This window comes from Solanum stenotomum, chromosome 7 (assembly GCF_019186545.1).
Source record: "Solanum stenotomum isolate F172 chromosome 7, ASM1918654v1, whole genome shotgun sequence".
Taxonomy (NCBI): domain Eukaryota; kingdom Viridiplantae; phylum Streptophyta; class Magnoliopsida; order Solanales; family Solanaceae; genus Solanum; species Solanum stenotomum.
In genome coordinates, this window is record NC_064288.1 from 53,740,912 (window position 1) to 53,755,259 (window position 14,348).

The 14,348-nt window shown below is 30.6% G+C and overlaps 3 protein-coding genes across 5 annotated transcripts in view; 1 reads left to right on the top strand and 2 right to left on the bottom strand.

The window, feature by feature from the left end:
- LOC125870467 (pyruvate kinase 1, cytosolic-like) overlaps positions 1-14,348 on the bottom strand; it is a 222,699-nt gene that overhangs the window by 53,592 nt on the left and 154,759 nt on the right. The gene's annotated exons all lie outside the window — the stretch shown is intronic.
- Positions 3,979-6,275, bottom strand: LOC125870468 (cytochrome P450 76A1). Its single transcript, XM_049550903.1, has 2 exons — positions 5,292-6,275; positions 3,979-4,750 (listed from the first exon to the last, which is right to left on the bottom strand). The coding sequence occupies exons 1-2, from the start codon at positions 6,225-6,227 to the stop codon at positions 4,145-4,147; spliced, it is 1,542 nt and encodes a 513-aa protein (XP_049406860.1). The 5' UTR covers positions 6,228-6,275; the 3' UTR covers positions 3,979-4,144.
- LOC125870469 (cytochrome P450 76A2-like) lies at positions 11,968-14,000 on the top strand. The gene is made up of 2 exons (XM_049550904.1): positions 11,968-12,985; positions 13,287-14,000. Exons 1-2 carry the CDS (start codon positions 12,074-12,076, stop codon positions 13,896-13,898), a joined length of 1,524 nt encoding a protein of 507 aa, XP_049406861.1. The 5' UTR covers positions 11,968-12,073; the 3' UTR covers positions 13,899-14,000.

The following is a 14,348-nucleotide window of genomic DNA, read 5'->3' on the forward strand; positions in this document are numbered from 1 at the left end:
TCTTTACAAGTTAAAGAATCTCAATCTAATACATACATTGATCTTATTTATGAACGTTACCCCCACTAAAGAACAAGCAGCACTTGGACCTCATTAGTCAAAAGAAATTTATAAGATTAGAATTGCTTGATGATATACTCAATTTGCTGAAAAGGTTGGAAAATTAGACAACCAGTAAGATCAACTTTTAGAGACTAACTTGACAGAACCTTACCTCAGGCATAAAATAGTACAGCCAATGCATAAAATAGTACAACCAATGCTGGTGAAGGCGCAATAATATAGAATAGATTACATAATCATTTGGCAAACTTGAACTACTTTCCTTAATTAATTAATAGTGAAAAGCTAGTATAAGAGATATTTAGACGAAAAGTGGTTGATAGATTTAGGGGATGTCCAAATACTGCTAGTTTTTTCTGATTTGTAAAGTTCATTAGTAAATAAAATCTTTACTTACCAAGTACATACTCATATTTTAAGATTAGATAAGATTCAAGTACATATTCATACTTTTTTCGACGTGATTCCATTTTAGTGATTAGACGAGAACTTTCCTTCTGATTTTCTACAATACATTAGTTATTTCTATGTTCCACTTGCAGTTCATTCTTTACAGAATGAGACATAAATCAAATTTCTACAATAATAATCATAATCTCACCTCCTTTTATTTTTAATCAGGAGTGTACTATGACAAACTAAGGTTCGTATTGATCATAAAACGATCGAAGAACAAAAGAAAAATAGAAAAGGGAGATTCCAGAGTGCTATTACAAAATAGCTAATTAAAAGAAAATAGCATAACTCATAGCAAAACCCTAATGAGATAATTCATCATTTGTGCATAGGCTCATTCCTTTAACCCAGGTCCCAAATGTAATTTGACAGTATATCAATTAGGTCCGGCATCGTGGCTAGATTCGTAACATTACTTTATTCCTCAAAAAGAACCTTGCCCTCAATGTTCAAGTAAAGTAGCACAAAGATCATATTGTTGTCATTGCTGTCTCTATCCATGTTAGCATCCCAAATGTAGTCCTATCCAGAAACTCCAATTGCCAAGGCAATACCTCTGTGCATTTGATCTACCAATCAGTTGAGCCAGTTTGCCTCAAGGACAACCAAATTGTGAAGAATAACAACATTGACATCTTGAATAACTAATCATGCGTTCCTCATCTCCGAAGAGTTACAATTACAACTGTTTGTGTTGTTAACAATGCTAGTAGAATAGGCCATGTCATTCTTAGATCTTTTCCAATAAACTCTGTGATTAGTCCATAACCTAATGCACCAGATGTTTCACAATACTATGTATAGCCCTCACTAACAAATAGTAGTTCCAGCAGTATGGGAAATACGTTAGTTTCATCACATGAATCAATTGGGATATTTGTGTCCTTCATATGAGGTAGTTTGTTGGCATAAGTTTAATGAAGCAAGTGGCAATGAGTTGGTGAAGTGAGGAGGTCGACATATTTTTGGTAAAAGTGGTCATTGCAACATGTTTTTTTTTTATCAATACTCAGAGTGCAGAAAAGCTTTTATGCTCTGATACCATGTAGAAATCTCACGTCTATGATTAGAGAAATCAAGGATTGTATTGATAAAAATAATGTTGAGTTACAAGCTCCTTATATATGAGAGAATTGTAGAGTCCTAAGTTAACTATACTTAGAGTCCTACTACAATACCTATTACTACTACTACTACTATAATAATAATAATAATAATAATAATGCAATTATAAATAATCTAATCCTAGTTGTACTATAATTCTAATCATAATATAATTCTAGACGAAATATAATTAGTCTAATTCTACATTAGTGTTGTAAACTTGTCAGTTAGCTTCGTTGGACCTGTTCTTTTGACATGTTTCAATCATCGGCTTCCTTCATCTTTTACACTTCGTTATAGATTCGTCAATCAGCTTCGTTGGACATGTTCTTTTGACATGTTCAATCGTCAGCTTCCTTCTACTTTAACATTAATAAAAATTTTATGTTATAAAATATGATTTTTTCTATTCGTTTTTCACCAAATCAGTTCACTAGGAAAACGTGTGGTAGGAAATAAATTATAGCTGAAATATTGAAGTGTGTGTGCGTGCGTGCATGCGTGGGGAGGGGGGGTTAACCATCGAACATATTTTAGTGACAAATCAATGGGAAAATAGTATTTTTTGTAGTAGCGCACAAGTGGAATGCAAAGAGAGTAAAATGGCACAAGTGGAAAAATGACAAACTATAGAAAGCTAGACAAAACAATATGAAAAAACAGAGCAATAATAGTTTTTAAAATAAATTAAAAGATTTATACAAATAAACAAGTTGAAGAAATTAATATATAAAACATACAAAAGGATAAACAAAAAAATACAAGAGATATGAAAAAGAACAGGATAAATAATTTTATATTTACAGAGCTGGGTCAAACTGGTCTGCTACATAATCTATGAGAATATCATATTTGTTACATTGTGTATACAACAACAATAACATATTCAATGTAATCTCATCAATGAGTTTAAGCAAAATAAAATGTATGTAGACTTTATCTCTACCTCGTGAAGTGGAAAGACATTTGTTAAAATATGACACCTAGGTCTAACTCAACCTCAAAAGCTAGCTCATGAGGGAGGTTTGTCCAAGTCCATATAAGGAGACTAAATTCCCATCAACCTACCGATGTGGGACTTTTTAACATTGCCCAGCACGCCCAGACCTCAACTGGAGCGTGAACACTTCTAAATGGGACCCACTATCGGTGAACAACAAATTGGAATGGGTCTGGCTCTGATACCATGTTGAAATATGGCACCTAGGCCTAACTCAATCCCAAAAGCTAGCTCATGAAGGGAGGTTTGTCTAAGTCCATATAAGGAGACCAAATTCTCCTCCCTCTACCGATGTGGGACTTATTAACATTTCGAAACATCTCTGGCACAAATGTAACAAATCAAAGTAGTGATGAAAAAAATATGACAATAAAGAAAATGTGTTAATTAATAAGAAAAGTAGTACAAAACATTCAGAAAAAAAGATTAATAACAACAAAGTAATATGATAACTGAAACTCAATAAATAACATATGCAGTTCCCCTTGCTTCTTGTATGTTACCAATTACTTTAGGGTCAGTTCTACACAAAGTTGATTGGGTTTTAGCTAATGGATTTAAAACCAGAAGATTTGGACATGAATGAAAGAACGGGGATGACTTTGAAGAAGGCAATTCCATTAAAGGCTATACCATGTTTGTACATAAAAAGTTGTAGTTCAAATTGTAATGTATCCCTTTGAGAATGATTCAATGTATGTGGTGTTTTTTATTAATTTTGAGATGTCATTAATTATACATTTATTATATATATATACTAGATAAGTACATATGAGTTCATACAAGTAGTTTTATGAAGATATTTCAAATATTTGAGAAACATTAGCCCATTAGAAACATTTTTGGTCCATTTGGATAGTTTAATACAAATCATATAAACCAAACTTTTATTTAGGTAAAAATAAAAATTTCAGTCACAATGTGAGCAATAGCTATGGTATTGGATCATTTGCACAATATAGTCTTTTTTTTTTTTGGTAACTCTTTAAATTTTGTCCCTAAATACAAGTTATAATAAAAATGTAATTTTCGTAGTAATGTGTTGGAAAACTATTTTCCTTCCACATGTAGGTCTTCATCAAACATCATGGCAGATGTAGCGTACATGTGGTGAGTTTATCTAAATTCAGTCACTTTAATTAAAAAATTCACAAAGCAAATATAAATAATATATTTTAGTAGTAGAATTTCAAATTCGCTCAGACTCAAAAAATTCAAATTTTATCGGTTGTCAGTATAAAAGGTGGTAACAAAGGGTAGTATGATATATTGCTTCAACTCTAGTAGTTCTATATTGTATTTATTCACATCTAGTGTTTATATCAAGACAATAAATACATAACACGTATTTGTACATAGACTTTGAACACTTAATCATGATCAATTTACATACATTCTCAACTCATTAAATCATTCAAACCTTAATAAATTTACATGATTTGATATAAGAGACTACCAATCTCAATGACTTTCAACCAAACCAATACTAATTCATGAGAACTTATAAATACACAACTAATATCAAGCTCTTTTTGGTATCACTTTCAAAGGTTGTTTTTTCCTTGCTGTAATTCCCATACTCTCCTCCATGTTAATGGACTTAGGAGAAACATTATGAGGAAGCTCCCAATCGAATTCATGAAGCAACGATCCAAACGTGAAATGCATCATACGATGACCTAAAGGAAGGCCAACACACATCCTTCGTCCAGCACCAAATGGAATTAACTCGTGATTTTGCCCCTTAACGTCTACTTTTGATTCAAGAAACCTCTCAGGCTTGAACTCAAAAGGGTTGTTCCAACATTCAGGATCTCTTCCAATTGCCCAGACGTTCACAAGCACTTGAGTCCCTTTTGGTACGTCGTGCCCCATGAACTTTGTGTCTTGAATTGCTTTTCTTGGAATTAAGAAAGGGAGTGGAGGATGTAAACGTAACGATTCCTTGAGAATGGCTTGCATATAAGGTAGACTGTCTATATCACGCTCTTCGAACTTTTTATTAGGACCAATTACTTGTGAAATTTCTAATTTCACTTTGGTCATTGCTTGTGGATGGCGCAATAGCTCAGTCAATGCCCACTCCACACTGCTGCTAGTCGTTTCTGTTCCAGCTAGAAACATTTCCTAGAAAATTTCATATGCAAATTAAATTTTCAAGACGAGTTTAACTTGTATGCATCGCTAGTCTAAAGAACTTTTATACTATTACATCACAACCTGATAAATATGTATAGGAAATTCTCTATAAAAAACGAGATTTGTAATATTGAAAATGAGGTTATTAAGTTACATGTTACAACAAATAAAAATAATATAATTATGTAAAATTCTTTATAGTCGCGTGTATATAAGTCAAATTCTTTCAAGATAAAGTACTACACCTTTTGTTTCATAAAGAACTTCAATATATGTATATTTTATTTAGAAAAAAAATTGAAGATCGTACGTTTAAGTTCACACTAAAAATTAGTCAATATATGACCTTTGCAGGCCAAATCATATCACATAAAGTAGAACAGAGAGAATAAAATTTAGGACCTAGACAAAATCTCGGGATTAACTATATCACATCATGAAACAATTGAACGGCAAAAATATCTCTCTTTAAAAAAAATAATTAGAAATTACGATAGATAATTTGAGACGAGGAGAGTAAAGAAGTTACCAATATAATAATTGTGATTTCATGTTCTGATAATTTAGCTGGTTCATCTTTTCCACTTCCTTCAAAATCAAGCAAAACATCCAATAAATCTTTAATTGATTTATTTTCTTCACCTTTTTTTCTTTCTTCGATACGTTCTTCAATAAATTTCTTAGTAATTTCTATAGCTTTTCCCATATCACGTTTCATTTTTTTTCTTAAACTTTGTATATCAAACATTTTTAGACATGGAAAAATATCCGAAATATTCGGAACGCCGGACCATTCCATGATCCCTATCATCGCGTTAAAAAACATTGACCCTTGTTCAGATTCTGGATCCGTCACTAAGTCCTTAGACAAAATCAAGTTACCTAACATATTAAACGATGCTAGAAACACATAACGTGTCACCTCAATCCCCTCTAGTACCTCTCCTCCCGAGCCCGCCTTTTTCTCGATCCATTCAAGCATTTTATTCATCGATTCTTTCCTAATGAGTGTTGTCTCATTTATCCTTTTATGTACAAACATTTCCACGGTACAAATTCGCCTTGAAAATCGCCAATAATTACCATAGGGAGCTAAAGATATTGACCCTTTATAGAAATTATGTGCTAAATTAACATCAACTATGTTCCTGTCTGAAAATGTAACATCATGATTCTTGAATAATTCACTTGATGAATTTGCTGTTTGAATTACCATTGTGTTCATTAAGGGACCAATTTTTAGCCACAAAATAGGGCCATATTTGTCTTTTAAACTTGCAATTTTTTTGTATGGTTCTGATCCAGCAAGATCAAACATGTTACCAAAAATTGGTAATCCATTTGGTCCTGGAGGTAAATTGTACTTAGAGAAAGATAATTTTTTTTGGTAAATCAAGAAGATAAAAGCTAATAAAAAGATTATAGTAGAACAAAGTATGTAAAAATAATTCAATTCCCAATCCATTTTTTTTTCAAGAATTTGAGGAAGAAGATTGATTGATTGATTTTTGTATTTAACAATGGTAGTGTGGTCCCTTAAATAAGCATATGAAGACATGCTAGCTATTATTGTATTTATAAAAATATTGAGTTTAAGTTGTATACGCTGACGGCAGGAGCAGAGTTAGCTAGGAGTACAAGGCGTTGAAAATTTGTATTGTATATATAAAGTTAATATTATGTGCATGTATATATAATAAATTTTGAATTCAGTCGACTTTTTCATGTGTTTACTTCTCTATATTTTAAATCTCCTTAGTAAAATTCTAGCTCCACAAGATTTATTTTTTAAAAAAAACATCAAAACAATCAAGTCATGTAATTGGTATTACATTTAAATTGCAAGTTTAAAAAAATTCATATTATCAGTGTATGTAATTTAAATTATCTTAAATTATTTCAACTACTATTAAAATCTTATAACATCCACGTTTACTTTTTTCAATTAAATACAATCCTGTTCTTTCACATGGTTAATAATTTATATTTTGCAATTAAAAAAAACACAAAATATAGTCCTATGAGATATTTTCAAAGCTGGAAGAATATATAATTGGTATATTTAATTATTACAATACCTGTCATTTAGAAAAAATGAACATTTTTATTTTATTTTATTTTTGTTTGTCAACTTATGAAAAAATATTATAATTTGGTCATTACTAGGTAACAAGAACAAAAATAGTAATATTATAATATCGCTAAAATATACAGCACCCACCGTCCATTTAATATATTCTGTTTCTTTATTTCTTATTATTACTGTATTATAAATATCAATTAAGCAATAGGTTGAAAACTTTATTATTGTTAATTCATTTGAAAATGATATAAAACAACTACGACAGAAAAAAATACTATTTATCTACATTAAATGTTTGTGTCAAATTAAGTAATCTAATCTCATGACTTGAAATTTTAATTGACGATACATATATCGCTTAACCATGGTTAACAAATATATATATATATATATGTGTGTGTGTGTGTACACTTCAATGTACGATTAGTCCATGAAAATAATTAACTTTCCCAATTAAGTTATTTCTTAATTTGTCATAGTTCATAGAAGGCAAAGGCCTCTAGGAGAACAAACATGCACTCTTGACACCCAGGAGCGGACCCACGTGGAGGTCAGGGGTTCATCTAAACCCCTCGTCAAAAAATTACACTGTATATATAAGGTTTATTTCCAATTTTATGAGTATATATATTAAAATGAAGCCCTTCAATAAAAGAGAAGCATGGCTCAGCGGCTAATGGGTTCAACTTTGATCGAAATGCTTTGGGTTCGATTCTGGCTTGCAATATTTTCCCATTTGTTTTTTTTTTTTTNCTTTATTTCTTATTATTACTGTATTATAAATATCAATTAAGCAATAGGTTGAAAACTTTACTATTGTTAATTCATTTGAAAATGATATAAAACAACTACGACAGAAAAAAATAATATTTATCTATATTAAATGTTTGTGTCAAATTAAGTAATTTAATCTCAAGACTTAAAATTTTAATTGACGATACATATATCACTTAACCATGGTTAAGAAATATAGGTAGGAAAAATTAATCCACATATACATATAAGAACATATATTACATCCTATATACCTACTAATTAGAAATTAGTAATATAACAAAATTAATTACTAGTGATGACAGATTTGGATTATTTAATAATTAATTTAATTATTTAATAATTATATTTTTTTTTGCTTTAGTGCAAATAAGAAGCGTGCAATTTTTGGAGTATTACGTACCTAGGAAACCGCATACTACACACGTCTCTTAAAAAGGCAAAAATTGCAACTAATGTACTCCCTCTGTCCACAATTGTTTGGCAGGTATACTAAAAATAGATGTCCAAGATTAATTGTCAATTTAAACAATCAAGAAATAATCAGTCACTTTTTTCCAATTCTGCCCTTAATGATTGTGTAGTTCAATTGAAAAGTTATGTGGACTTTTGGTATTCTTGATATAGTAGGGTTATATTAGTCAAATTACACCTTGTATTAAATTTTCCTTGAGGGATGTGCATGACCTTACCCTGACAAACAATTGTGGACAGAGGGAGTACAATTTTTTCAACCATCTCCATAATCTTCTCCAAAATATTTTTCTACCATATTAATGTTTACAGATTTTTATCACTTTTGATATTGAAAGTTCACCCCCTTTTCAAATTTGTGTGTGCTTCATTCTCATTGATCCGTGTTTTTTTAATTCAATTCACAATCATAAAAAAATTGTGTGCGCGTGAAGAAATCAAATTCCCAAAAAGAGAAAGTTATTCAAAAGGTAGAAAAAGTTCAATATTTTTTCATATTTTTATAAAAAAAAAAAATTATTTTTAAAGCTTGCTTGTTATTTTTATTGATTGATACATAAATTTTTGTATGAACTCGAGTTATGTTCATTTGTTTGCAAAATAGGTATAAAAAATTGAATTTATTCTTTGTGGGTGTGAGTATGAAGTAGACCTTTAAAATACATTATCATGTTTTTTACCCCACTCCCAAAAAAAAAAATTAATGTTATACCAATTTAATACATCAATGTGAATTAATATTGTATGCGAGTATATAATGTGTATCAAAATGGCATTTCTTAATTTATTTTTAAATCAGGTCATTATTGATTAGATTTGGTTAATTTTTTTCTTATTACCAATTTTTATATCAAAAGCATATACTCAATGAATAATTTAGTATTTATAATTTTATTGATTTTATGTGATTGTTTGAAATATATGTGATTGTTGTACTTTTTTATTTTTTAGCCTTTTTTAAAAGTACATTTTTATTACTTTAGGAAAAAAAGAGATATACTCATTGGCGTTTCTCTATCAATGTTTTTGATCATCTTAGGGAACGCCTCAACAATAAGCAATTTCAATAATTTAAGGAGTCTCCGTTTGATCATCTTAAGAGTGAACAAATAGTTATAAAAGATTGCCGCGTTTCTTGAAAGTTGATTATTTCGGCGGATAATTTTACTTTGGACCAAGAGTAAACAAATATCAAAATAATATATTTGATTGATCTTATTTTTAAATACATCATTCAACCTCTATCGTATTTTATATAGTTCATTATACCAATATATATTCACAAGTATACAAATAATATAAAATCATAATTTATACCAATATTATACATTAAGTCTGTTATAGTAAATGTTAGATATGAAATTATATCAATATAATACAGTTGACTAATTATATCTGAATCTAATTCATACCAATATATACTCACTCACAAGTTCAGAAAATAGTACGAATCATAATGTATACCAATGTTATACATTAAAAGCAGTTGTACTAATCACATAGTTTTGTCCAGTAGTCATACCACATTCCATAAAGTAAAATTTACATAAAAATATATAATATAATATTTTTGACTTAATTGTATTTTATATAATTCAATCTAAACCATAAACCATACCAATATATACTCTCAAATCTACAAATAATATAAAATTATAATTTATACCAATATTATACATCAAATCAGTTATACATTTTGCACTCTACAAATCATATATGGTATTAATTCATTAATCATGCCATATTTTCATACAGTAAATGTTATATGAAATTATTGTTATATCAATATAATATAGTTCAATATATATCAGCCCATATTCTATACTCACAAGTTCACAAATAGTACGAAATCATACTTTATATCAATATTATACACTAAAATGGTTGTACAAAACCACATAATTTAATTTAGTAATCATGTCACATTTCATATTGTAAATGTTACCTAAAAATATACCAAAATCCATACAGTAATACATAAAAACATATCAATATAATACTTCTGACTAAATTTTATTTTATATAGTTCCTTTCAAACCATAAACTATACCAATTTATATTGACAAGTCTACAAACAATATAAAATCATAATATATATCAATATTATACATCAAATCAGTTGTACATTTTACACTAAACAAACCACATATGATATTAATTCATAAATTATATCACATTTTGTATAGTAAATTTTATATGAAATTATATCAATATAATACAATTTTACTAAATATGTATATGAAATTATATATCAATTCATACCAATATATTCTCACAAGTTCACAAATAGTGCGAAATCATACTTTATATCAATATTATACACTAAAGCAATTATACAAAATCACATAGTTTAATTCAGTAATCATACCACATTTCATACCGTAAATGTTACCTAAAAATATATCAAAATAATGCCAATAAGAATAGTCGATTAAATAAACCATACCAATAAGAATAGTCGATTAAATAAACCATACCATAATTATAAAAACCTATAATTATGGAAGGGATATTTTCCTACTTTAATGGCACGGTATTAGTTAGAATTATTTTTTTCTCGTTTTTATTTTTTAAAATATATAGGTTTAATAATTTGTTAGGTAGGGTTAGAATTCTATTGCTATGTGTGGAAAACTAGACACTACTAATGAGTAATATATAATATTTAATATGTCATTTAATTAATTTTTTTATCTATTTGTTCAATTTTATAGCACTGCATCATAAATGAGTTGAAATTAAGGAGTCTAGAGTAACTACGAGTTGATTCTATATGACGCAGGCAGAAGGATATATGTGTAGACCTTTCTTTAAATGTATGTAAGTAAACAATCATTGGAGGTACTTATCAAAACATGTACTCTTAAATGTACAAGTATTATGCTAATTATTAGACAAAAGAGAAAATCATTAAAATTAACTAATGATAAACTTTGTAATGTGAGCCAATCTCATCTAACATGGGCAGATCAAGTTGCAGCTAATTCAGTTTAAAAGCTATTTAAAAAATTAAGATTGACATAATAATATTCTACACCTTTGTTTTTTATAAAGAAAATCCTATTATTATAATCAATGAATATCTCGAAGTTGGCAAATGGCAGCACGTTCAGTACATTCTAATTTTTCTGTTTTAATTTATATTTATGTGAGATACTTTAATTTAATACAAAGTTTTAAAAAAATAAAAAGATTTTTGAAACTTATCATCTTAAAACATGTTATATCATTTGTATGACTATATGTATACAAGCTTGCTAGTGTGATAATATTGAGTTCTACTTTTTATGCGGAGTATAAATTTATGTGCTAAAATTTATACTGATTATAAATATTCATAAAACGGTAATTATATTATTGTCACTAAACATTATCACTAAATCCTTTATTTATTGTAATGTATGTCGGAGCAACTACTATCTATATCACAATCTAAACCTTAATGACTTGTGGTAAAGAGAGGGAGTGGAATGAGAGATCTTTACGTCGTATATCCTATTCAAACATTGTAGTTTTACTTATATAGGAGAAATTAGTGTCATCGGTGATCAATATGTTGCTGATCAAACTCTTCAAATATGTCGACGGATACATATCAAACCCTTCAAAAGTCATGCATCTTCTGCAAGATCCAACACGAATACAACATTTTTGGACAATCCAAACAACATAGAGGGTAATTACTAAAAAATATTGATTTACCCTTGAAGGCTTTTAATTAGAGCACCATAATCATTGAAGTTATACTTATATAAGAAAAATTAGTGTCATGTGTGATCTATGTTGCTCAGACTCTTCATATATGCCGACAGATGTATATCAGATCCTCCAAAAGTAATACTCACATCTTTTGCAATATCTGACACGGATGCAGCAACATTTTTAGACGATCCAAGCAACATAGAGGGTAATTATTACTATAAATAAATGGCATCTTGAAGCAACATACCAAAAAAACAACTTGAAAATTTGAGGAAAAAATGGAATGGGAGTGGAACTATGTTGTTTGGTCTATAATCATCATAGTACCAACAACTCTAATCATAGTATTTTTCAAAAGAAATTCTTCTTCTTACAAGTTACCACCAGGACCACCTGGTTTCCCAATTTTTGGCAACATGTTTGATCTTGGAACATTACCATATCAAACAATTGCAGAATTTAAACAAAAATATGGCCCTGTTGTATGGTTCAAAATTGGCTCTGTCAAGACCATGTCAATTTTATCAGCCAACACAGCTACAGAGTTTTTCAAGAACCATGATTTCCCCTTCGCGGAGCGCAAAATCATTGACACCATGTTGGTTCATGACTACAACCTAGGGTCATTAGCTATAGCCCGGTATGGCACATATTGGCGCGTGCTAAGAAGGATATGCACCGTTGAAATGTTCGTGCACAAACGGATCAATGAAACAGTGGATATCAGGAGGAAATGTGTTGATGACATGATTCATTGGATTGAGAAAGAAGTGAATTCAGTGGAAATGAAAGGAAGTGGGATTGAGGTAACGCGATTTGTGTTCCTCTCAACGTTTAATATGCTAGGGAATTTGATGTTTTCGCGTGATTTAGTCCATCCAGGATCAAATAAGGCTTCTGAGTTCTTCAATGCCATGATGAGGATCATGGTTTTGTCAGGCACTCCAAATATCTCAGACATTTTTCCACGTCTTAGGAGGTTCGATTTACAAGGTTTGAAGAAGAAGATGCATCGCGAAATGGGAATAGCTCTTGACATTGCCTCTACGTTTGTCAAGGAACGGATGAAGGAACGCGAAGATGGTGAAGAAAAAAAGAAAGATTTTTTAGATGTGTTGCTTGAATTTGAGGGTAGTGGGAAAGATGAACCAGCTAAGTTATCAGAACATCAGATCACCATATTCATATTGGTAAGTCTTAATGCACATACAACTTATCTTTACACTCCAGTCCCAAACAAAGCTACTCCTTCTGTTTCAATTTGCTTGTCTGGTTTTGACTTGGCACGAGGTTTAAGAAAGTAAATGAGACTTTTGAATCTTGTGGTCTTAAACATGAAATGTGGAAAGAGATATTCATTTTCAAACAGACTAAAAAGGAAAGTAAGACAGACAAATTGAAACAGAGAAAATAATTAAGACGGTGTTGATATCAAGAATGCTAATGTACATAGTTTACTTGAGATGAGTCTTGATTAGATATGAAATGCAGGAGATGTTTTTAGCCGGATCAGAGACGACTAGCAGCAGTGTGGAATGGACGTTGACAGAGCTCCTACGCCACCCTGAAGCAATGGCAAGAGTAAAAGCAGAGATCTTTCAAATTGTAGGACAAAACAAGAAGTTTGAAGAAAGTGACATTGACAATGTGCCCTATATGCAAGCTGTGGTTAAAGAAGTGCTAAGATTACATCCTCCCCTTCCTTTCTTAGTGCCAAGAAGAGCGATGCACGACACTAACTTCATGGGGTATGACATACCAGAAGACACTCAAGTGTTTGTGAACGTTTGGGCAATTGGAAGAGATCCTGAATACTGGGACGACCCTTTGGATTTCAAGCCCAAGAGGTTCCTTAACTCGAAGACTGACTTCAAAGGACAGTGTTACGAGTTCTTACCATTTGGTGCTGGCAGGAGGATGTGTGTAGGCCTTCCTTTAGGTAATCGAATGTTACACTTTGTTTTAGGCTCGTTGCTTCATGAATTCGATTGGGAGCTTCCTAGTAATGTCACTCCTAAATCAATGGACATGAAAGAGAGGATGGGAATGACAGTGAGAAAATTCAATCCTTTGACAGCAGTACCAACAAAAACATCTGGTTAAATCGAAATCGCTTTAAGGTTGTCCTTTGATGCTGTGAAATGAAGCCACAGAGAACATGAGATTCGATTTTCTTGTGAATTTTCTTGTAATAAAAAGCTGAGATATTAGTTCTGTTTATGCATTTGAGTTATCTTAAGCTTACAGTTGGAATATTTGCCTCGGTAAGCTTTCAGATCCTGGATTCGCCTCTGTTAATTAAATGTATGGACGAATCTTCAACCAACTAGTCAGGTACTCGAATCTAAGCAAACTACGAGAGAGTACCACGAAAGCATACAAAACTACTATCACGACCCAAGTACATGACATGTACTGTACAGTTTGGCCTAATAGACTTCACGGATTTGTCTTTTGGGCTACTTGAGTCCAAAAGTATGTGTAACATCATGTAACCTTGAGCTATGTCTTATAAAGCTCTTCACTTTACTCTCGTTTCAATGTGAGATTCAC